Source organism: Taeniopygia guttata, chromosome 14, assembly GCF_048771995.1.
Source record: "Taeniopygia guttata chromosome 14, bTaeGut7.mat, whole genome shotgun sequence".
NCBI classification, from domain to species: Eukaryota; Metazoa; Chordata; class Aves; order Passeriformes; family Estrildidae; genus Taeniopygia; species Taeniopygia guttata.
In genome coordinates this window covers 6,555,102-6,578,515 of record NC_133039.1, presented here as the reverse complement: position 1 = coordinate 6,578,515, position 23,414 = coordinate 6,555,102, and the positions used below count along the sequence as shown (strand labels likewise).

Below are 23,414 nucleotides of genomic sequence, written 5' to 3'. Positions count from 1 at the left end.
GGGAAACAGCATTCCCTGAAATCCTCCTGTCCAGAAAATTTGTGGCTGCTCCATAAAGTTGACTTTTTTTATAGTTCTTTTTCTCTCCTTTTACATCTAACCTGCTTGTGTGAATTATTTTGTGTTGCGGTGGAACACCCATGCCTGGAGGTGCCCAAGGAATTCCTGGAGGTGGTGCTGGGACAAGGTGGGAACTGGGCACAGCTTGATGGTCCTGGAGGTCCTTCCCAACTTTGAAGATCCTGACATTCCATGATTTCCATCAGGAAAGGTGCAGTGGCCTGGGTGACTGTCAGGGGTGGAGCTCTCCTGCCTTAAGGCTCAGATTCATTGCCAAATTCACTGGAATTGTTTCCAACGTTTGTTTCCAAGCTGGAGCTGGATCCTGGTCTCCCACAATTTGGGAAAATATGGCCTGAGTTAGACGGGAAAGGTCTGGGAGAGTGGAAGGTGTTGGGTTTGGGGCTGGATGAGCTTTAAGGTCCCTCCCAACCCAAACCATTCCAGGATTCTGAACATCTCGACCATCCCAGAAAACCCTCACATGGCCACTGAGCTGTGCCTCAAATCCCAGGGAGTGAGGGGAACCAGGAATGGGGCAGAGCATTCCTGGGGTCCCCCAAAGAAAGGGGCAGGATCCCAGCACGACTTCAGTTGGAAAAGCCCTCCAAGGTCATCAAGACTGACACCAGACACTTCCCATCTAACTCAGGCCGTGTTTTCCCAAATTGTGGGAGACCGGGATCCAGCTCCAGCTTGGAAACAAACATTGGAAACAATTCCAGTGAATTTGGCAATGCTTCAATCTGAGCCTTAACTGATGGAAATCATGGAATGCCAGGATCTTTAAAGTTGGGAAAGCCCCCCAGGATCACCAAGTCCCAGCTGTGCCCAGTCCCCACCTTGTCCCAGCACCACCTCCAGGAATTCCTTGGGCACTTCCAGGCATGGGTGTTTCACCACAACACAAAATAACTCACACAAGCAGGTTAGATGTAAAAGGAGAGAAAAAGAACTAAAAAAAAGCCAACTTTATGTTCTGATTCTACTACATATAGAACTCCAAAAGTGACAGTGGGTTGGAGGGTGAAATTGCCATCTCTCCAACCACACTGGTCAAACCAACAGTCCACCAATTCTCTCCACTCACAAAGGAGAATGTAAAATAATTATTATTTATATGAACAGTGCGTGAGAACGGCAGTAGGAATATGTAAACATCAGAAAGCATTAAAAACTTTTCAAAAAACTTTAAAACTCTCAAAAGAACAGGAGGACAACAGATGGCGACTCCAAACCTCCCTGGGCAGCCCCTTCCAAAGCCTGACCAGCCTTTCCAAGGAGAAATTCCTCCTGGTGTCCAAGCTGAAGAAAAGCAGAGCTTGTGGGACACACGGCCCACGTGTCCCACAGGGAAATGGGAAGGGCTGGAAGGGCCTGGCTGAGAAATGGGAACAGCCAGGCAGGAGAGGCTGGGGACACCACCAGGAGCAGCTGGCAGCTGATCACAGCTACAAATTTGCTGGGGACACACGAGAAATAGAAAAGCTGAAATCCTCAGGCATCGCTTCAGCACCAGGCGAGGACACAGCAGCACATTCCCACTCATCCCAGAGCCATTCCCAGCTTCTGGCACAACCTGCCACGCTCATCCCAGTTGCACAGCCTGCCACACTCATCCCAGACCCATTCCCAGCTTTTTGCACAACCTGCCACGCTCATCCCAGAGCCATTCCCAGCTTTTTGCACAACCTGCCACACTCATCCCATCTGTTCCTCCCGGCCAGGCCCCGTGCCATGTGCCCCAGGAGCTGAGCTGCTCCCAACAGGTGCCTGCTGCTGTTAAATCTTCTTTTCTGGCAGCTTCAGAACCCCTGAGCAGCTGCTCCCCCTGATGCCTTAAGTTTGAGCTTTTATATTTTCCAGATTCTGCACTGCATTGGTTTGTAGCTCTGAACTCCATTTGGAGTGTCAGCAGCTCTCCTCACAGCTCAGCACACAGAACAATCCTTTTCCAGCCCAGAACCAGCTCAGGCACACAGAACAATCCTTTTCCAGCCCAGAACCAGCTCAGGCACACAGAACAATCCTTTTCCAGCCCAGAACCAGCTCAGGCACACAGAACAATCCTTTTCCAGCCCAGAACCAAGGACACCACTGCAGCTCCAGCCCCAAAAAGTGCAACCAGCAGGAATGGAGGAGAGCAACCTGGGAGGGTGGGACTGGAACTGGACAATGAACCCAACATGGAAATGGACCAAAACTTGTAAAAGTGTGCAAACTCCTGAGCCAGGGTCCATCTTGGGTGTAAATAAATAAATACCTATTTTATTCCTTTAACCTTTTTACTCCTTTCATTTTAATTCCTTCCTGTCCAGCCTCTCAAGGCATCAGCCCAATCCCACCTGCTCTCCTCCCCGTCCCAAACTGCCATTCCCCACTCAAACAAATCAAACCCAATCCAGGCACCTGGCAAGGGATTTTGCCAGCAGACAGCGAGCCAGCCTCAAAATAAAAAGCAAATTAAACAAATTTCTCCTGCTGTGTCACGTGAGGCCCCCACTGCCCTGCACAGATTCAGTTTTAGCCTCGTGCAAGCACAAGTTTCAGCCTGGGTGTTTGCAGGGAATAAATCCAGGCCAGGGGATGGTTTTCCCTGGGGATTTGAAGTGAATCTCTCATGGAATATCATCTCTGCCTCCCTGATTTTTATTTTTTTTCCCGAATGGTATTTTTAAAGCACAGCTTGTATAGGGAGTAGGGTAAAACCTGTTGGGTATTGATTAACCTCAAGGCAGATATCCCTGTCCAACACCCAAGAGACACAGCAGGGACACCAAGGGTGGGATCTGAAAGGTCTGTGTGAGAATTGTGGAATTTTTAAAGTTGGAAAAGATCTCTTAAATCATCAAGTCCAATGATCAATCCAGAGCCACCATGCTCACCGTGTCCCCAAGTGCCACATCCACATGGTTTTTGAACAATTCCAGGGATGGAAATTCCATCACTGCCCTGGCCTTGACAACTCTTTCCATGAAGATAATTTTTTTTCCTAAATTCTAAGAGAAAACCATGAAGATAATTTTTTTTCCTAAATTCTAAGAGAATTTCCTAAATTCTAAAAAGAACGCTGATGGAATTCACCAGTGCAGAAGGAATTTTTTCATGGAAAGGGTTTCAGGCATTGGAAACGCCCAGGGAGGTTTGGAGTTCCCATCCCTGGAGGTGTCCAAGGAATTCCTGGAGGTGGCACTCAGAGCTCTGGGCTGGGGACTTTAAATAGTCTTGGAGGTTTTTTCCAATGTGAACGATTCCAGAATTCCTGCACCATCTTTTACACCCAAAACCTTAAAAAAAGACACAACAAAAACAAACCCAAACCAACCAACCAACAACTAAAGATCCTATTTAAACAAGATACCATGACATAGGTACTTTTATAGTACCTATAAATACGATTTTTCTGATTCTGAAAGGGGATTTGCTCTGCCCACGCTCAAGGCTATTTTTCAGGATTACAGTCAAATAAGAAAATGGGTATCGCCAGGTCCTTTTGGACATTCCTCCATCCCAATAAAAGCAAACAAGAGTCTCCATTCAGCCCCATCCCTCATGGAACTCAACCAGCTCCAAGGAAGCTTCGGGGCTGGAAATGTGCTGCAATTCAGGGCTGCTTCCACCCAGGCCTTTTGCAACACCATGAGCTCAGAAATGACCAAAGTGACCCCAACACCCACAGCCTGAACCTCCAGGAACCGCCAGGAACAAAGGAAGGGGGAGCAAAGAGGGAGGGGACCAAATGTGGATCTCAGGAAATCAAAAAGCTGCTTTCAAAAGCTGATTTTAAAGAGATCTGAGGAGATGGAGGAGGGAGCAGCAGCTTTTTGGTGATTATGGGACAAATGGCAAAAAGTCAGCTGGGTTAAGAAGCTGTTCTCTCCCTGCACAGTGCAAAGAGGAGCAGGCACACACACACACACAGAGAGGCAAAAATGCTGATGGTCACACACCTGAATTAGGGGCCAAGGCTGAAACTCTCCCTGATCCAAAAAAAAAAACCAAACAAATAAACAACCAAACAAAAAAAAAAAAAAAACCACCAAAACAAAACAAAAAAAAAACCCAAAAAAACCCCAAAGAAAAAACCCAATAAAGGAAAAATAAGGGAAAAAAAAAAGAAAAAAAAAAACACAAAAAGAACCCCCACCAAAACAAACAAACAAAAACCCCCCCAAAAAAACCCAAAGAAAAAACCCAATAAAGGAAAAATAGGGGAAAAAAAAAGAAAAAAAAACCACAAAAAAAAAACACCAAAAAAAAAAACCCCAAAAAAAACCCAAACAAAAAACCCAATAAAGGAAAAATAAGGGGGGAAAAAAAACAACAAAAAAAACCAAAAAAAAAACAAAAACAAAGAATGAGTCCAGCATCATTTCATAAAGTAACACAGAGTGCAGTGAGAATTCTAAGTCAGAGAATCCTGGCATGGTTTGGGTGAGAAGGGATTTTCAAGATCAGCTCATCCCACCCCCTTTCCAGGGGCAGGGACACCTTCCCCTGTCCCAGGTTACACCAGCCCCATCCAGCCTGGCCCTGGGCACTGCCAGGGATCCAGGGGCACCCCCAGCTCCTCTGGGAATCCGTGCCAGGGCCCCTCCAGCCTCATTTTCATGGCTCCTGGATGGAGAAAGCCACAGGGTTGGATAACCCAGCAAAAATCCACCTAGGGCAGCTCCAGAGATCCCCTCCTCCAGCCCTGCTGCAAAGACCAGGGAGCTTTGCTGGTAAAGACAGAAGGGGAACAGAAAAGCAGATTTTTTTTTTCCTCAAAAATTCCCATTCCCTGGGTCCTGCTGCCAGCTGGAAGGCCCCAGCAGCTCCGTGCTAACACAAGCTCAGATTTTCCTGTGCTGCTGGCAGCCTGGGTGGTGGCTCTGCCACGTGGGTGACATCAGGGCCACTCGTGAGCACATTCCCCGCCGCAGAATGAAGGATTTTTGCTTCTCATTTGAAGCAGCAGCTTTTTACATTTCGCTGGAAACCGCTGGACTCGACCACATGAAAACAACAATCAGGCAGGGCAGTGACAAGTGATATTAAACAGCTCCTCACAGATGTCCCAGCACCACAAAGCTTGTTCCCCCTGTAAGGAATCCAAATGACTTCAGTGCCTAAAATGAACCAGATGAATGATTTCAGTCCTCACTCTGCACTTATTAAATCAGGCTGAAAAACCCTGCAATGCTTTGGGGTGGGAGGGACCGTCCAGATCATCATGTACATGCCCCAGAACAGAAGGATCCAGCAAAAAAACAAACATTAAAAAAGCATTTTTTTTTTTAAATGTTCAGCAACGTGAAACCAACCTGGAATTGTAAAACTGTAAAATAGCTCAGGGATTTTTTCAGACAAATAATCATCCATACCCTAAAAGCTGGGAAAACATGAAAATATCCTGCCACTGCTTTAATCCTGCAATTTCAAATGGATGGCAGCACCTCTTGCTCCAGGAATGAATTCAATTTCTGGACAGGAATCACTGCCCAGGCTTTGATGCAAACGTTCAATCCTGGATGGGGAGCTGGGATTCCCTAACTGGAACCATGTGGGAAGGCAGCTGAACACCAGCACTGCTTATCCTGGTGATTTATCAACCACCTGAGGCCACGTGTGGCACCCAGCGACGCCCCAGCTGCCAGAGGAGGGAGAAATGTTCTGGTTAAAAATCGCTTGAAATGAGAAGAGGGAGCCAAATCCAAATCAAAAATATCTGTTATTAGTTCAAATAATTATTAACCAGCCCGTTTTTAAATGGTATTGGGGTTTATACACAAAAAAATTCCTGTTTTTCTTTTATACAATCACGATGATTTGGGCTGGAAGGGACCTTAAAAATAATCTAATTCCAAATTCTCAGTTGGGCTAGAAAAGGACTTAAAAGATCAACTCTTTATAAAGTGAGAGTGTCCCACTCTAAGTGACCACATAAGCACAGATATTAAAGATAAGTTATTTTTTAAGTATCCAAAAATGTGGAAATAAAGAGAAGAGAGCACAGCAAAGCATCCCAGAGGAAGGAAAACTGCATTTCCAAAGAGGAGCCCAGATCCTCTTCCTGATGCATCTGCAGAGAGGGGAGTTTTCAGCATCTGTGGCATCATCCCAGGACTCAAAAATGAAATCAAACACTTCAAGATATTCCTGTACAGGATAATTTTCCAAAGGGAAAGTGTTGACCCTTAAAGAGCAGCATATGCTGGGAGCTGCTTTAATTTCATTTTCCATTAAAGCCACACCAAGGAGAGGTTCAAAATGCTGTTTGTAAATGAGTCAGAGTTAAAAGGTACTCCATAAAAACCTTCACTGATTTCTTCTGGCCATAAATCCAAAAGGTAAGATTGTGCAACACCAGTCCTTCATATTTAATAATAACAAACAGATGGGGAAATATTCTAATAAATTATTTAAACTGTCCAAGCTGTGTGCCAGAAAGTCCTGGCCAAATTCTCCTGCTCAGCCATCTCTGGAGCATTTTCCCTGCAGATCTCTGAGCTCTCCCTGCTCCTGGAGAGGGAAATATCAGCATGCAGTGACTTTCTTTTAAAATAAATTTTAAAAGAGATGAAATCACCACTGGAGCTACATCCTGGGGCTGACACAACACAGCCAAACACGAGGAAGGGTTTTCCACGACAGAGAAGGAGCTGCAGCACAGCTCAGCCCCCAGGGACGGGGATTTATCCCTGCTCCATGGTCTGGATCACTCCTGGTTTGGGGCTGATTTAATCCCAAACGACACTTTTTGGGATTGAGCCTCTCCAGGCTGGCAGCACCCACAGCTTCCAGCTGCCAGCCCAGGGAGCCAAACCAGCTGGGAATCCTGGAGCCTTTTGGGACAGAGCTCCCTGTGCTGTGCCCAGGGACGGGCACCAGAGCGGGGATGGCCCCGGAGCCGCGGGCACAGCCAGGTCACAGCGGGGCCAAAGGATGCCTCAGGTTTGGCTGTTGTGTTTGCACATTCTCTGCTGCTTTAGGCTGTCATTCTGAGAGTCGTGTTATGATGCCTCAGGTTTTGGCTTTTATATTTTCACATTCTGAGCTGCTTTAGTGTGTGGGTCTGGGCTTCACATTAGGGATGGTGAGCTCTGTGCACAGAGCAGGAGACAAAACAATTCCTGCTCCAGCTGGGCACCAAGGACAAATGATCCAAATCTCAGCCCAGGAGCACAAACACCGTGGGCTGGAGAGAGAAAAACAAGCAGGATGGGAATTCATAACCTAAAGCTGGAATGGGACAATGAACTCCAAGGTGCCAATGGAGCAGAACTGATCAAAGTGAGAGACCTTGAGTCCATTTTGGGACCATTTTGGCTCATCTTGGGTGCAGCCCTGGCTGGGCTCTGGTGCTGCCCAAGGTGGATCCACTGAGGAGATTCTTTTAATAAATCCCTGCTTTATTCTTTAGCTCTGCTCAGCCTCTGCTCTGGCTCAGCCTCCCCAAGGCACCAATTCCACGGAAACCCCAATCCCAGAGCTGGATGTGCTGCAGCTCACGTTGCAAGGGTTGATTCTAAAACACCAAATCTCCTCCTCTCCCTGGCCACTGGCTGTTTGAAAAGCTGAATGAGCCAGAATAATGTTATTAGGAACATTATTAGGATTATTAAGAAGCCTTGTAAACGAGAATGGAGAATATTTATATTAGATGTGATAAAGGGGAGGAAAAGTGGGATTTTAAAGGACAGATGGGAAGAGCTGGAGCTCTGCATTATCCCCTCAGACACCTCCCTGGCACTCCCCTGCCCATCCCTCTGGGAATTTCTGCCTCTGCAGGCTGTGCCTTCCCTGGCTGGGCAAATCCAAGTGCCCAGACACTGCCCCACATCTACTCCTGGGCTTTCCCCCTGCTGCTTCCCAACCTGTATTTAATGAATAAAAAGCTCCTGGCAGTGTTTGCCCTGGTGACAATCTGTGACAAAGGGCTGTGGTTGTATTTCTCCCTTCCAAAACAACACCATTCCTTCAGGAACCCAAAACAAGGGACAGGAACTGTTTCCCTGGAGGTTTCTGCCCCTCATCCTTCAATTTTTCCATGGTTCTTTCCCCCCCCTCAAGATCCTTTCACACTTCCTCCTACTCTAAGCCGCCACATGAGCACAGATATTAAAGATAAATTATTTTAGTATCTAAAAATGTGGAAATAAAGAGAAAATCCATATTTATTGTGGCTCCTTCAGGTGCCAAAATCCCCAATGAGGTCACCCAGGAGCCTTCTCTCCTCCAGGCTATGACAAGGACAGGTAATTTTGGGATTCATCCAGTCCCACCCCTTAAAAAAGAACAGGAAAACACCAGAGAATTGCCATAAAAGCAGCAACTGCTCCACGTCCAGGCACGGGAGCTGAGGTGCAGCAGAGATTTCAGCTGGAATTTGCTTTGAAATCCTGACACTTGTCTGCTTTGGAGTACCAGCAAATATGTACCTTGGCTGCTTGCAGCTTCCCAGGGATGGCTGGGAGGAGGATGGCTTAACACTGCGGTTTCACCCGGCCTGGGGATGGAAAAAAAGCCCATGAGAAAATCATTTCCCTGGGCTTAAAGTAAATAAATGAATCCCATTTTCTTGAGGAGTTGCAGGGATGCAGTGAGGGGGTGGCCAGAAATATTTGGCTAGGTAGCATTGCCCTGAAATCAGGAATGGGAACATGAGGCTGGGACAGCCCAGGGATGGGGGGATATTTCAGGAAATCGAGGCAGCCCACACAGGGCTCAGCAGGAAGCAGGCAAAGATGCCACAGAGGACAGAAAACCACAAAAGGATTTCAGCTCCCAGGAAATTCCTGTCAGCAAACAGACCCTGGGGACAGCAGCAGAAGTGGCAGCTCCATTCCTGAGCTCCCTGGTGGTTTTCAGACACGGCTCAAGCACTTTGTGCTCTTTCCCTTTCAGGTTTTGGATCTTGGAGTGATTTAACCCCAAATCAGGAGTTCAGCTGATGCAGTGAAACCCCATAAAGTCCCTTCAAGCCTGATTTTTAATGATGCTCAGTCATTAACGAGCTCCTGCTCCCTTTGCAAGGCAGGGGGATACAGAAAATCTGGTTGCTAAGAGTTCTTCACGTGCACAACCTCACTAAACCACACAATTGCTGCTACCACTGAAGTCTAAATTTGTATTTATCTCTCAACTACGACACGTTTTCTTCCTAATTTAAAGATGGCAAGGCAAAAAGAACTGCATCAATTCCAAAAATCCTGACTTGTCATTTCGTTGATACAAAAATCTGCTCAGCCTCAGCGCACTCCCACAAATAATACCAAGGAAACAACATTTTTGGCCAAAGGGACTTCAAGAAGAAACCCACAGATAGCTCCATTCATGGAGTTTGTTCCCTGCTCCAGGCAGATCAAGGAGTCTGGATTTAGAGGAAGATCAAATTTGACCTCTGGCTCTCACTTCCACCAGTTCTGATGCATGAAGAGAACACAGAAAATGCAATAAACCTCAAAATAGAGACTTGTGAAGAATCCCAGAGAATTCCAAAAGGGGCTCTGCCAGCATAAATACAATTAAACAATATTTAACCTTCAGTAGCATCAAGCTGTCAAATAAATATCCCTAAGAAGACAACTTAAAAGAAGGGATAAAAACAATCCTGTTCCTTCTCCTCCTTCCTGCAGGAAAAAAGGGATAAGAATAGATAAGAACACAGGACAAATGTCCTGGAAAAAAAGCCTTCATTTTATTGCCCAAACCAATGGATTTTTAATCCATGGCCAAAAGAAAGTACCAGATAATAATGGGCAGGAAAATGGAAATTTTTTTTTCCATTTTTATTGCAAAGCTGTGGCTGCTTCCAGCTGGGATCCTGCAGGGAGATGGAGAAGGTGCTCCAGACCAAGAGCTTTCGCAGTCCTCTCACTGATTAATAAAAGACAAAAAAATCAATCATTTAACCTGACCCAAACTTCTTCTCATCAGATATTCCTGATGGAAAGCAACCCAAATCCACAGACATCCACACCCCAGATCGATTAAAGGGATGGAGAATATTCCAAGAGTTGGATTCCTTAAAAAGGTTCCAACCTCCCTCAGAGCTCCCCACAACTCCCAGCTGCACTGAGGTGTCCAATGCCAAGATCTCAACCCTTTAATTAATCATTCTTCCATCAGGACCCACCATCCCCAGGAAAAATGGAGCTCCAAAACTCCATGGGAAGAGCTGGAATCACCCTCACGAATCACTCAGCCAGAAAACTCCTGTGGGATGTAGATCAGGGCAGAAAAAGGGCATGGAATGGGAAGGAGCCACAGGGAAATCAGATGTTGGAAGTGACAGTGGATAATGGAAAAGAAAAACTCCAGCAGTTCCTTGGATGCCCTTTGGTTTATTGTGATTGTCCAAGGGTTACTCTGCACATCAAGGTTTATTTAACTTCAGGAAAACACAAGAACAAAAATCAAACTTCTTCCCCCGTGCCAGAGCTGAGCTTTGGATGGAAGGAAGCCTTGAAGGCAGCTCTGCCCAGCTCTCATCCTCCTTCCTTCAAAAGCCTGGAGACAGCAGAGGGAGTTTGAGCAGCTCCGTGCTGAGAGGTGTCAGCACTGACCCACTGCTTCCACTGCAGCCTCCCCAGCTGGTCTTTCTCACTGAAAATCAGGAGAAAACCTTCCTATCTCCCACTTTCCGAGGTGGATTCTGCTTTTAGGTGGGTTTTGGGCTCACAAAACATTCCCTGGGGGTGGTTGTTTCCAGGTGAAGCCAAGCAGGCGGGTTTTCCCCACAGTTAGGGACAGCTGGCAAGTACTGCAGGGACAAAAAGTGCCAAAATTGCTTGGCATCTCAAGATCCTTCAAGCACAAGGGTTTAACATCCAGCAGAATTCCATAAATCAGGTGGAGAGCAGGTTGGACAGGGCTTGGAGCAACCTGGGATAGTGGAACATCATGGAACAAGATGAGCTTTGAGGTCCCATCCAACCCAAACCATTCCATGATTCCATCAAATAAAGCCAGTGTCCTCTGCAGCTGCTGTCACACCTGCCAAAAATCCTCTTTAAAACACTTGTTTGATTTTTGTTTTGTTTTGTTTTTTTTTTAATAGAGCAAAAGGCTGAAAATAATCCCACAATACCACATTTACAGGAGCACTTTGTGGGGGTATTCCTGGTCAGCCTTGCTGGGGGTCTTTGCTCTGGTTTTCCAGAGGGAAAACTCATCCTTTGTAATGAAATGGGAACAACCAAAAGAGGGAAAAGCAACAACCCCCAGGATATTTGTGATCACAGCTGGAGCAGGCTCACAGCAGCCCCACATCCCTGATTTTCTTTTCCACACCTCCCATTCCAAACCCCATCCCAGCCTGGGCAGGTGGGGCTGCACAAAAGGAGGATTGTATCCTTGGGGTCATTAAAATTTCCACTCCCCAAAGGAGTGGGGGAATAAATCACCCCTTCCCAGCCACATTCCAGCTGGGAATTCCATGGGATCTCCTAAAACCCCAGAGATGTCACACGATCTGAATTCCAGCCCAAAGTGGTGGCAGCGTTTTGGTGCTGGGCAGCACTTCCCTGGTTTATAATGAATTTCGAACAAGCTTTTCTTGGTTAAAAAAATCCATTTTTTAGCACAAACAGGGAGCAATCAGCCCAAAATTGGGACGTTTGGACATTCAAATCCTCCTCAAAACGTGAGGTTCAGATCCACCCTGCTGCAAAAAGGCTGCTCGAGGATTTTGGTATTTTTTAAAGAACTGAGCTGGCACTTCCCTGACCCCCAGGCTTGCTCCTGCTCCTGCACAGGAGGAGAACTGGGAGCAGGCAGAAAGCCTGGGGTTTAATGGGAGGCTTAACACAAATCCAGGGAAAGCTTGGGAGAGATAACAGAGAGGCTCCTGCAAGATAAGACCAAGTGTTGGCTTGATAAGGAGCCCAGGAGAGCTCAGGGCCAGGATCAAACTCTGCAGGTGAACCTGAGAACAGGTTCAGTCTTACACACCAGGAGCAATTACAGCTAATTAGTCTAATTGCCTTTCTCCTAGAGTAGAATCACGGATGGTTTGGGTTGGAAGGGACCTTAAAGCCCATTCAGCTCCAATCCCAAAACTCTCCACCATCCCAGGTTGCTCCAGCCTGGCCTTGGACACTTCCAGGGATCCAGGGGCATCCACAGCTTCTCTGGGAAAGCCATTCCAGCCCCTCCCCACCCTCACATGGGGGGAATTCCTTCCCAACATTCCATCTATCCCTGCCCACTGCAGTTTAAACCTGCTGCCCCCCATCCTGTCACGAACTGCCCCTACAAAAATCCCTCTCCCTCTTTTCTGACCCCTCAGCTCTGCTCCAACAGCCAAACCCTGAGCTGAAGCACCCCACAGGAACAGGAGATAATTCCCTCAGCCACACCAGACACTTCCCATCTAACTCAGGCCATCTTTTCCCAAATTGTGGAGACCAGGATCCAAATTCCTGCTTGGAAACAATTTCGTTGGAAACAATTCCAGTGAATTTGGCAACGCTTCAATCTGAGCCTTAAGGCAGGAGAGCTCCACCCCTGACAGTCACCCAGGCCACTGCACCTTTCCTGATGGAAATCATGGAATGCCAGGATCTTTAGAGTTGGGAAAGTCCATTTTTAGAAAAAGATCAGAAAATTCCATAATTATTGAGGCTGGGAAAGCCCTCCAGGATCATCATCCCAGCTGTGCCCACCAGCCCAGAGCTCTGAGTGCCACCTCCAGGAATTCCTTGGACACCTCCAGGGATGGGAACCCCAAACCTTGCTGGGCATCCCCTTCCAAAGCCTGACCACCCGAATTCTTCCCAAATCTCTCCCAAGAACGAAACCCCTCCCTGCAAAAGGCATTTTTGTTTGTTTCCTTTTTCTCCAGGCCGGGCCAAAAGCTGGGTCACAAGAGCTGTGCAGAAACAATTTGCTCAGGGAAAGGCTCTCCCACTTTCTGCAAGGCCAGCGTTCCCATTCCACCCACTTACATTCCTGGATGAAGGGAAAATAAAATCACATCCGCAGGCCGGTCAGCAGTGACACAGGTCGAGATCCAGGAACGTGGCAAAGGGCTGGAAGAAAATTCCAGGCATGGAAAGCTCCTTGGAGAAGTTCTACACTCCTTCAAGCACCACCATTTCCATCAGGCCTCGTTAAGGAGTATTTTATCCCTTCAGCTCATTTGCATAATTGCCGCAATCAAAGGCACTACTTTGCAGTAATAACTTTAATGGCAGATTTTTCCTTAAACATTCTTTTTTAAATGCACCCAGGTCGGTGCAGCCATGTGCCAGGAGAAATGCAGGCAGGAGGTGACTCTGGGGGAATGTGGGCTGTGCAGAGGGACCAGTTGCTTTTTCTTTTGGGATTATTTCTGCTTTATCATGCTCAAGGTGCATCCCAGAACCAAAATATTTGTCAATTAAACAGCGGGCTGGTTGGCACATTGGGAATTTCCTGGGTTTTTTCTCCCCATTAGTTTTGCTACTGTTGTCTTATTAGGAGGGAATCTGGCTCATTTCCAGGCTGCAACCAGGTTTTGGAAGGGAGAGTCCAAATCTCAGCCTTTGGTTTGGCTTTACAGAACCCTGGGGTGGTCTGGGTTGGAAGGGACCTTAAAGCCCATCCCATTCCCACCCCTGCCATGGGCAGGGTGGGAATGGTTCTTCCTGAAAATTTGGAGCTCTGGCCTGTGTCCCTCAAGTCCATGGAGATAAGAACATGGAGATAACATCTCCAAAGCTTCAGCATCCTTGTAAGGTTTATTTTGAAGACAGGCAAGAACCACTGGCCTAATTTTTAACACAAAACACAGAGCAAAACAAGCCGAGATCCAACTGGAAGTTGGCAGCAGAAGCCAGCCGGGATTTCCACCCTCCAGCTCCTGTCTGTGTCCTCCAGAAAACCCAATTTCACCTCAAACCTCAGCTGTTCCCCCCGTGCATCTCCAGCTCCATTGTGCTGGGACATTCCTCATGGAAAGCTTCCCCAGGAGCATCGTGGCTTTCCACACCTCACCCCTGGGGCAGCAGGAGATTTGGGGGAATACCTCCCCTCTTTAGGGGGAAGTAATAGTGTTTTCCTCACTCTGAGGCTGACATCTTTACTTTTTCCTCTGGAAATATTTCTCAGCCACAACTTTACAGGCCCTGAAGCAAAGCCTTGCTCCCATTTCTGCTGGAACAGCTGCTTTGGGGCTGGTCAGCACACAAGGGAAGGGCAGCAGCTGTGCCAGGCACATCCTTCTCTCTCTCAGGATTTTTCATAGAGGTGCACAGAGAGAAGAAAGAGAAAACAATTTTTATTTCTGCTCCTTGTTTTTCCCACGTGGAATGTGTTTGGAGAATTGTTTACCTGGAGTGATGCTTGGTTGGGTTCTGGTGAGGATTGTTTAAGCCTGGTGGCCAATCCAACCCACCTGGGGCTGGACTCTCAGAGAGGGTCGCCAGTGGTAAGGAATTAGATTTGGTAGTTAGGACAAGTAGGTTTGTAGTTTTAGTATCTTCCTTTATATAGTATAATAATGCGTTATAGTATAGTTATAATACAGAAATCATTCAGCCTTCCGAGCTGGAGTCAGACACCAGCATCTCTTCCCACTGTGTTCACCTGCATTTACAAAAAGCAGCTCTCTGTGCCACACAGGGAATGCACTGGGAAAAAAAAACAGGAATTAAAGAAGTGCTGTGACTTCTGGCCCTGCTTCCTCAGTGCCCCAGACACGAGCTCAGGCTGCTGATAACAGATAACAACAGCCACCAGGCTCCCAAACAAGCCAAAGCCCCGCTGCCCTTTAAGCCAGGCCTAGCAGCACTAAACCCAACTGTGGGTGAGGCTGGGCAGGAATCAGACAAGGCATAAATTAAAGCAGAGGATATGAATTCCGTGCAGGCTGGGGTTAACGTGGGTCTGGAAGCAGTTTAGGGAAAAGCTGGAGTGGCTAAGGGCCAGCTCTGAGCTGAGCTGCTCTGGCCTAATCGTTTCCTTCAGGCAGGCTACTCCAGCTCACTAATAGGTTTTAATAAAAACTTCCAATTGGGCCAGTAAACCCCTCATTAAGCTGTTTTTAAAGCATGAATTTAAGAGGGCCGGGGGTAAAAGGTCAGGGGGAGTTTTTAATTCAGACCGGCTGGCAAAAGGTGCTGTTGTGATTGAAAACACCAGAGTTCAAGTGTCCAGGGCCACATAAACATCCGACTCTGTCACTAGACCTGCTTAAGTGACAGCTTGAAAAATAGATTTAATAAGACAGAGAGAAAAGTTTCCCACTCTTACAGCAGCAATAGGAACAGCAGATCCCAATATTAGGCAGGAGCAGGAATGGTTTGGGAAGCAGCTCCAACCCTCCCATCCTGGTGTAGGGGGGTGAATAAAGAGCAGCCCAGCCGTTGCCAGGGGCTCTGGGATCCTCTGGGATGCTCTGGGATGCTCTGGGATGCTCTGGGATGCTCTGGGATCCTCTGGGATCCAGGGTGTCCTGCTGGGAATGGAGCAAAATGCTCTGGGAATAACAGGGAGCAGCCCAACCCCACGTCCCGCTGCCAGGACCAACAGTGCCATGGGATGCCAGCTTGGGAATTCTGTGCTGCCACGTAGAATCCCACACTGGACTGGGCTGGAAAGCAGCTTTAGGTTCAGCTTTAGGTCCAGCTCCACGCCCTGCCATGGGCAATTTTCCACTCTCCCAGGTCTGCTCCAGCCTGGCCTTGGATTCTCCCAGGGATGGAGCAGCCACAGCTTCTCTGCCAGGGAATTCTCCTGGGCAGCCTCCCCCTCTGCAGAGGGGTCTGCAGCAATCTCCAGCTTAGCTCAGCCCATCCCCACCTTAAGCCAAGCTTTGGACCAGCACCTGTGAGGTTGGACCTCAGTTGTTTCATTTTCCTCTCATTTTAAAAATTAAAATTAAAAAAAAAAAATTAAAAGAAAAAAACTGGACACGGCACTCAGTGCTATAATCTAGTTGTGGTGTCAGGGCATAGGTTGGACGTGATGATCTTGGAGGTCTCTTCCAACCTCATTATTCTGTGATTTTCCTCCAAGACCACAGAGCTGCTCTCCAGGCTGGTGCAGCTAAAGGAAAACTTCCCCCCTTCCCTGGGAACGCTCACAGAGCAGAAACATCTCCTCCATCTCACCCAGAACCCCAGCTGTGCACTCGAACATTTAATTTTATGTCAATGCACATCTAAAATTCGAGATCCCTGAAGACCTTTTAAAAGAAAATCCTCCTTGGAACAATTTGCATTGAAGCAAAGAGTGAGGATTTAACAAGTGATGGAGAATTACAAATACTCGGCTCTCAACTTTTTATTCTACTTCTAATCAAAACACACTTCAGCTCAAATTCTGAGCTAATAGATGCAATATCAAGTTGGGGGGCATTTTGGGCAGGAACTCAGTTATTTGCTCATTCCATGTTTACAGATAATGGAAAAAAACCTCCAGAGTCTGTCCAAGGATTGTCTTTTCTCCACACCAAAATGAACAAGGAAGTTTACTGGGAGAGGGAGGGGGGAAAAAAAGAAAATTTTTTTCTTTGCTTTTAAAATGTGCTTCTAATTCTGGCCTGCAAGGAGTGCAGGAGCCAGGCTCCCTGGAATGATCCCTAAGGAAACATTTGCTTTGGCTCCAAGCAGGACACTCTGGAGCATCAGGAGTCAAATGGGATCAGCCTCTGCTCCATCCTCTCTGTTTAATGACCCACTGATAGCCACGAGGGCAGCGGATGCATTCCTGCCTTTCCTTGCTGGGAACAGGGATCCCACAACCACTGGGATAATTCAGGGATCTCTCTGGACAGTGACCTCATTTTCCCTGGATTTTCACCCTGCTACAACTCACTCCATCCTTGCAGTTTTCCTGCTTTTAACTCCCCAGTGCCACCTTTTTTCTAAGACAGACTCAGGACCCTCAAAGTTTCTTCTGAATATCTGGGGGCTCCTTAAAACCAGAAGGTAGAGCAGGAAAAAAAAAAGAGGAAAAGAAAGCTTGGAAAAAAGCAGCACCTTTTCCAAGCCTCTGCTAGAGCAAGGATAATAAATCCCTACATGGAATCAGATTTCCACTGGGAAAAAAAGGAGTCCCTGGAGGCTTCCCCAGGAGCTCCTGCTCCTGGAGAGAACCCAGGGCCAGAATCAGCAAAGGTGGCACCACCACAGACCTGGTGAGGCAGCTTTGGCCTCATTCCAAGCCAGGAGAACACAGCTCCTGAATTTTCAGGGAGGATAAAGCAGAAATTGGCCTTGGGGGCTCTTTCTAGTCCCAGGAGCTCAGAGGGAACCTGGAGAGAGAGGCAGAGCTGAGCCAGGCCAGGCCACCAGGACTCCTGGAAGGAGCTCCAGTGGAGAACATGAGGGAAAGGCCTTGGAACAGCAAAAATCCAAGAGTAGATTTAGGCCAAGGAGGGGAGAAGCCAGGAAGGCTCTGGAGAAGCAGCCTGGTCCTGCAGCTGTGCTCCAGTGAGGGCGGGCAGCACATCCAGCCATCCATCCCAAAAATCCATCCATCCATCCCATCAATCCACACATCCCATCCTAACAATCCATCCACCCATCCCATCAATCCAACCATCCCATCCCAACAATCCACCCATTCCATCCCAAAAATCCTCCATCCATCCTATCCCAACAATCCACCCATCCTCATCCCAACAATCCATCCATCCATTCATCCATCCCAAAAATCCATCCATTCATCCCAAAAATGCATCCATCCACCCACCCCATCAATCCATCCATCCCAACAATCCATCCATTCATCCCATCCCAAAAATTCGTCCATCTATCCCATCCCAACAATCCACACATCCCATCCTAACAATCCATCCATCCCATTCATCCAGCCAGGAACAGCATTGCCAGACCAGTGCCCTTCCAAAAACAAGGAGGAGAAGTGGCCCTGGATCTGGACCTGTGCCTCCACCACCCCCTCCCTGAGGGTGCCCCTCTGGATCCAAAGCCAGGTTTAGAGCAGAGGAGCAATAAACTCAGCCTGAAGTGATCCCAGCTCAGCACAAGGCCTGGCTCAGCTCAGTTTCACCAGTGCCCTCCCAGGATCTGCATCCAGAGCAGCTCCTCAGCTTCCAGGGACCCACAGCCCAACCTGGGGCTCTGCATTCCAGGATCTGCATCCAGAGCAGCTCCTCAGCTTCCAGGGATCCACAGCCCAACCTGGGCTCTGCACTCCTGGTTCTGCATCCCAGAGCAGCTCCTCAGCTTCCAGCCCAACCTGAGGATCTGCACTCCTGGTTCCCTAGCCAGGATCTCCATCCCAGAGCAGCTGCTCAACTTCCAGGGATCCACAGCCCAACCTGGGGCTCTGCACTCCTGATTCCCAGCTCCTTCCCTCCACTGAGGAGGATTTTAAATCACTTTTCCCCACCAGGATTAAGAGCAAAGAGCAAAACCTGTGGCAATACCAGTTGATCCTATAACTTGTTGTTATTTCCAGGCTCTGGAGTTCTTTAAGATTCACAGGGACAGCCTGGAGATTGAATGGAGGCTACCAAAATCCATCCTGAGATGTAGCAAAAAAAAAACCCTCCACACTTCCTGGAGGGGGATAGGAAACGGTCAGCACTTACAAAGAACTCTCCAGGAATTTTATTTTTTTTTTAAGGATCTTGCTTTGAAGTAGATGCTCCCAAAGAATGAGGCTTCCAGAGCTCAGCAATATTTAATGTACTGCCCCAGCAATGGATGACAATGTTGTTGTTTCAGCTATATTATAACAAAAATATTGTGGTTTTCCTGTACTCTAACAAAAGGAACTGGAGATTTACATCTCCTTCATCTCATTCCGAAGGAACCCTCACGCCAAAAACGGGGAAGGGAGAGACGCCACTGCGTACAAAGGGCTCCTTGGAGGGGGATCTCCACTTGGGACGTGAGGAAAAGCCAAGAAAACATCAACCACCACTTGAAAAACAAAAAAACAAACCCTTTTTCTACACCCATCAGCAACACACCCAGAGGGTGAGCAACTCCAGTCCAACCCTCTGGACTGGAGAGTTGACTTCCATCAACTCTCCTCAGGTTCAATTTACAAAATTTCCTTTCTTTAAGGGCACGTGGGTACAAAGAAATGCAGGGAAATTTAATCAAAAATTGATACAGAGAAATTTTATCAAAAGCTTAATAAAAAAATAAACTGAATTAAAATACCCTTAAAAGAAAATTTTAAGAAAATTCAATATGCCAGCAAAAGAAAAATATTTAAACATGCCAGAAGAAGAACAAACAAGGTGGAAAAATGGAAAATCTACATACCCACAAATGCATCAACAAAATATTACTGCAGTTTTGGCTCATTTTTAGTCACTTACCAAAGGAATACCTGCAAAACAAAATGAAGAGAAAGCAAAAGAATTAAAATTGGGGTTGAGAAATTCCAGGGAACGACGTCTTGTGCTGGTTTTGTTCCTCACTTCCAACATTTGGGGGTTCAACACTCTGTCAGGGAGTAGAGAAAAATCCTGAATTGCATGAAATGCACAATAAACGGGCAAATGCTGCTGCATGGAAAGGGAAAAGGAGAAAATTCCTGAATTTTTGGGCTGCTCAGCACTCCAAGGAATTGCTCCCTTCAGCCTCAGCATGGTGGTTTTCTGCAAAATTACCAATTCTGATTAAAATTGACTTTTAATCCCAAAGTTGAGCAAGATGCTGTTCTTCAAATTGTGTTTATTCTCAGTATGGCTTCAATCCCCCATCAGGATTTTGTTTTTATTTGTATTTGTTTGTTTATATTTGTATATGTATATGTATGTATTATTTGTATTGTTGTTTATTTATTATAATTAACAATTTTATTGTATCTATTTGTAATGGTATTGTTATTGTATTGTAATTGTATTATTGTCATTGTATTATTATTATATTGTAATTGTATTATTTATTATATTTATTTGTAATTGTTTATTTATTCATTTGTATTTGCATTTATTTATATGTAGTTGTATTTGTTTATTGATTTCTATTTCATTTTTATATTTTATTTTATATTTGTTTATTTGTATTTGCAGCATATTAAACTAACCCCCCAAAGAAACACCCCCAGTACTAAGAAAGACACCAGGTTTCAAAGATTTTTAGAAGGATTTACTACAACTGAAAATATCCTGAATAAATTGCATTTTATACTCATCATGGATGGCTTTTTGAACTCATCAACCTCAACATTTCACACCATATTTAACAACAATTTCCTACAGATTTACCGACGTATAAAGAGGAAAAAAAAAAACAACAAAAAGCAGGATAATTTGTAATTTAATGAACAATAAAAGCAGCTTTTAATGAAGTTATTTGTCACTAAGGGCACCTCACTTTGCTGATCTCCACCACCGACTCGCAGGAATTATTCTCATTTTTTGGCACAAGTCAAGAACCTCCTGAGGCTCATTAAAAACACCCCCTCACCCCCCCTAAATGAGGAATTAATAAAATATTGTATTTTTCTGAAGCACATGAAGTTTTCTGACGTGTGCCTGGTGCTGATTACATCAAGCCAGGCTCCCGGCCCCGTCATGTGATGACAGGCAAACACTTGTGGATTTATTTCTCTGAAGAAGCCTGCGAGACAAATGCCAAGGAAACCAAAGCAAACAGCCCGCTCCGAATCCATAAAAACAGCAGGAATTCTTGCAGGGATTTCTTCCTTTTTAATAGGTACAAGCAGGGCAGGTACCCAATTCCCACAGATTTCAGCTTGGGCTTTAGGATTTAATCACCAGTTTTTAGTATTCAAGGTGGCTGTAATGAGTTAACAGAAGTATTTATTAAAAAATGTCGTTTGTTGCTTTTGGTTTTTTTGGTTTTGTTTTTTTCACATTTTGGTATTTGAAACATTCCCAACAGATAATAAGGAAAAAAGGAAAAACATGGATTTGATTTCGCAGGCTTGGGGGTAAATTTCGCCAGCAGAACTTTTGTTCTGCACGTTGTCAAATGCAGAAATTCTGCTGATTCAAAGTATATTCCAGTTGGATTGCATAAGATGCTGCTGATTCAAAGTATATTCCACTTGGATTGCATAAATGCCATTAAAAAGTGATGTCATGGCTGCTTTCTGCTGGGGCAGACAACATTTTCAGCCCTGACTTGTCAAGGGAGGAAAATCCACGTCCCACTTAGCCTGGATCAGCTGGGAATCATAAACATCATTTAATATTTGACTTAAATTGTTTTCACCACCTTGTCCTGATGATTAATTCTAGCTTCAGTGTATTCCTGGAAAGTAAAAACTGAGAGCAAAACCTGCTTTGAACCCCATTATTCCCAAGGAAAACACTTCCTGCTGTCAGGGTTTTGAGGATACAGCTCTGGAAAACCTCCCAGGGAGCAGGAATTCCCCACCTGACACAAAAAGCCACCTTTTCCAGAGAATTCCTTTTTTTCCTGCATGCAAAGCATGAGGGATGGTGGTTTTTATTTACTGGAGAAGGAGCTCATCAGCCAGACTTGCCCCATAAATTCACATTTCCTTCTCCACTCAGCTACCCCAGAGCAGCACAGGTTATTTAATGCAAAAGTTGTTTGGGACAGGGGTCCCTAAACCTGTAAAATATTCCCCAAAAAATACCACTCCAAATGGAATCCATTAAAAACAGGATAAACCAGGCAGATTTTACCTTTACATCTATAAACTCTGTTTGTTTTACAGCTATCAATTCTGAGGAAAACCCAAAAACAGAGTAAAACCAGTTCCAGCCCAGCAGTGCCCAACACCAGCTGAATTCCCACAGGCAGAGAATTCCCTGCTCATCCCTAAATCTGCAGCTGGTGTTAACAGCTCCCACTGCTGTTCCCCACGGAGAACATCCCCATGGAAAGTGATCCCAGATGGAAACTTCCACCTCCATCCCAAATCCCTCTCCTTCCCTGGGCCCTGGAACTCGGGATGAGGGAAAAGTTAATGGGTACAGGGATATTTTCTATTCTCCACCAGGATTTGGTCCCCAGAAGGAGGTTTCCAGGAGGTCTCCATGAGGTGGGAGATCCACTGGGAGGTATCCCATGCCTGGGAAGGTTGGGAATGTGGAATTTTAACTCTGCAGGTCTTCCCTCTGGCAGGGAATCTCCATTGTAAATGCAGGGCAGAAATGCTGATGCCTGACTCCAGATCAGAAGGCTGAATGATTTCTTTATTATAACTATACTACAATACATTAATATACTGTTTAAAGGAGATATTAAAACTACAAACCTACATTTTTCTAACTCCCATATCTAACTCACTCCCAGCTTGTGACCCTCCCTCCAGAGTCCAGCCCCAGGTGGGTTGGATTGGCCACCAGGCTCAAACAATCCTCACCAGAATCCACCCAAGCCATCACCCCAGGTAAACAATTCTCCAAACACATTCCATATGGGAAAACAAGGAGCAGAAATAAAAATTGTTTTCTCTTTCTTCTCTCTGTGCTCCTCTATGAAAATTCCTGAAAGAAAGATGTCCCTGCAAGGGATCTCCATATCCCAGGGGATCCTCTGCCCTCCAGCAGCCCCAGGCAAGCAAAGGGAGCTTCCTTCCAAAATTCCAGCCACAGGGAAAGCTGCATGAGCCACCTGCCACAAAGCCAGCAGGGTGTTAAGAAGGGTTAAGGCACAGAAGTACAGAAAATGTGGGAAATGCACCTGTCCCAGGAGAGGATTGTGAGAGAACCACCTCAAGCCAGAGGCCTGGCCAGGCAGAAATTGAGATTTCCCTTCCCTCTCCAGGCACCCAGCCTGGGATTATTCCACGTGGACATTTAGGAGGCTTTTCCTTCAGCCTGACCTGGATCTTCCTTCCCACCACACAAACCAGCAGCTTCTTGTCCTGTCCCGAGAGAGACAGGAGAGAGAATCCTGGGATGGTTTGGGTTGGAAAAAGCCCAAATCCCACCCAGTGCCACCCCTGCCATGGCAGGGCCACCTCCCACCGTCCCAGTGCTCCTGGCCTGGGACACCTCCAGGGATGACTCCACAACCTCTCTGCTTCTTTCACACACCTTATCCCTGTCTCTTTTCCCTCAGCTAATTAATTTAATTCACTTTTTCAATTTTCCCCTCAGCTAAACCAACTCAGCTCCTTCAGCTTTTCCCCTCCCTTGTGCCAAGGCTCGGGCCTCTCCTGTGCCCGCAGACAATTCCAGAGCAAAGGGACACCCTGACACTGCCACTTCCCTGGCTCTGAGCAGTGCAAAAGCTCATCCACAGCTTCCAAAAGTTACTGAGAGCTTGCTGGAAAACCACAATATACCAACCAAATTAAAGCTGTAAACACTTAGAATGGAAAACCACCTTTTTTTTTTTTTTTTTCCTGGGACCTGGGGATTCACTTCCCCAGCCCAGTTGGGAAAAATCCCTGGCAAAATCCATCAAAATGAGATCCAGGATTAGTCTGGTGCACCATTAATTTCAGAACATCAT

The 23,414-nt window shown here is 46.3% G+C and overlaps 1 protein-coding gene across 1 annotated transcript in view; it reads right to left on the bottom strand.

The window, feature by feature from the left end:
- Positions 1-23,414, bottom strand: part of LMF1 (lipase maturation factor 1) — a 150,113-nt gene that overhangs the window by 109,130 nt on the left and 17,569 nt on the right. The window contains exon 3 of the mRNA XM_032751008.3: positions 19,328-19,338. Within this exon, the coding sequence (XP_032606899.2) occupies positions 19,328-19,338 (11 nt within the window). The remainder of the gene's footprint in view (positions 1-19,327; positions 19,339-23,414) is intronic.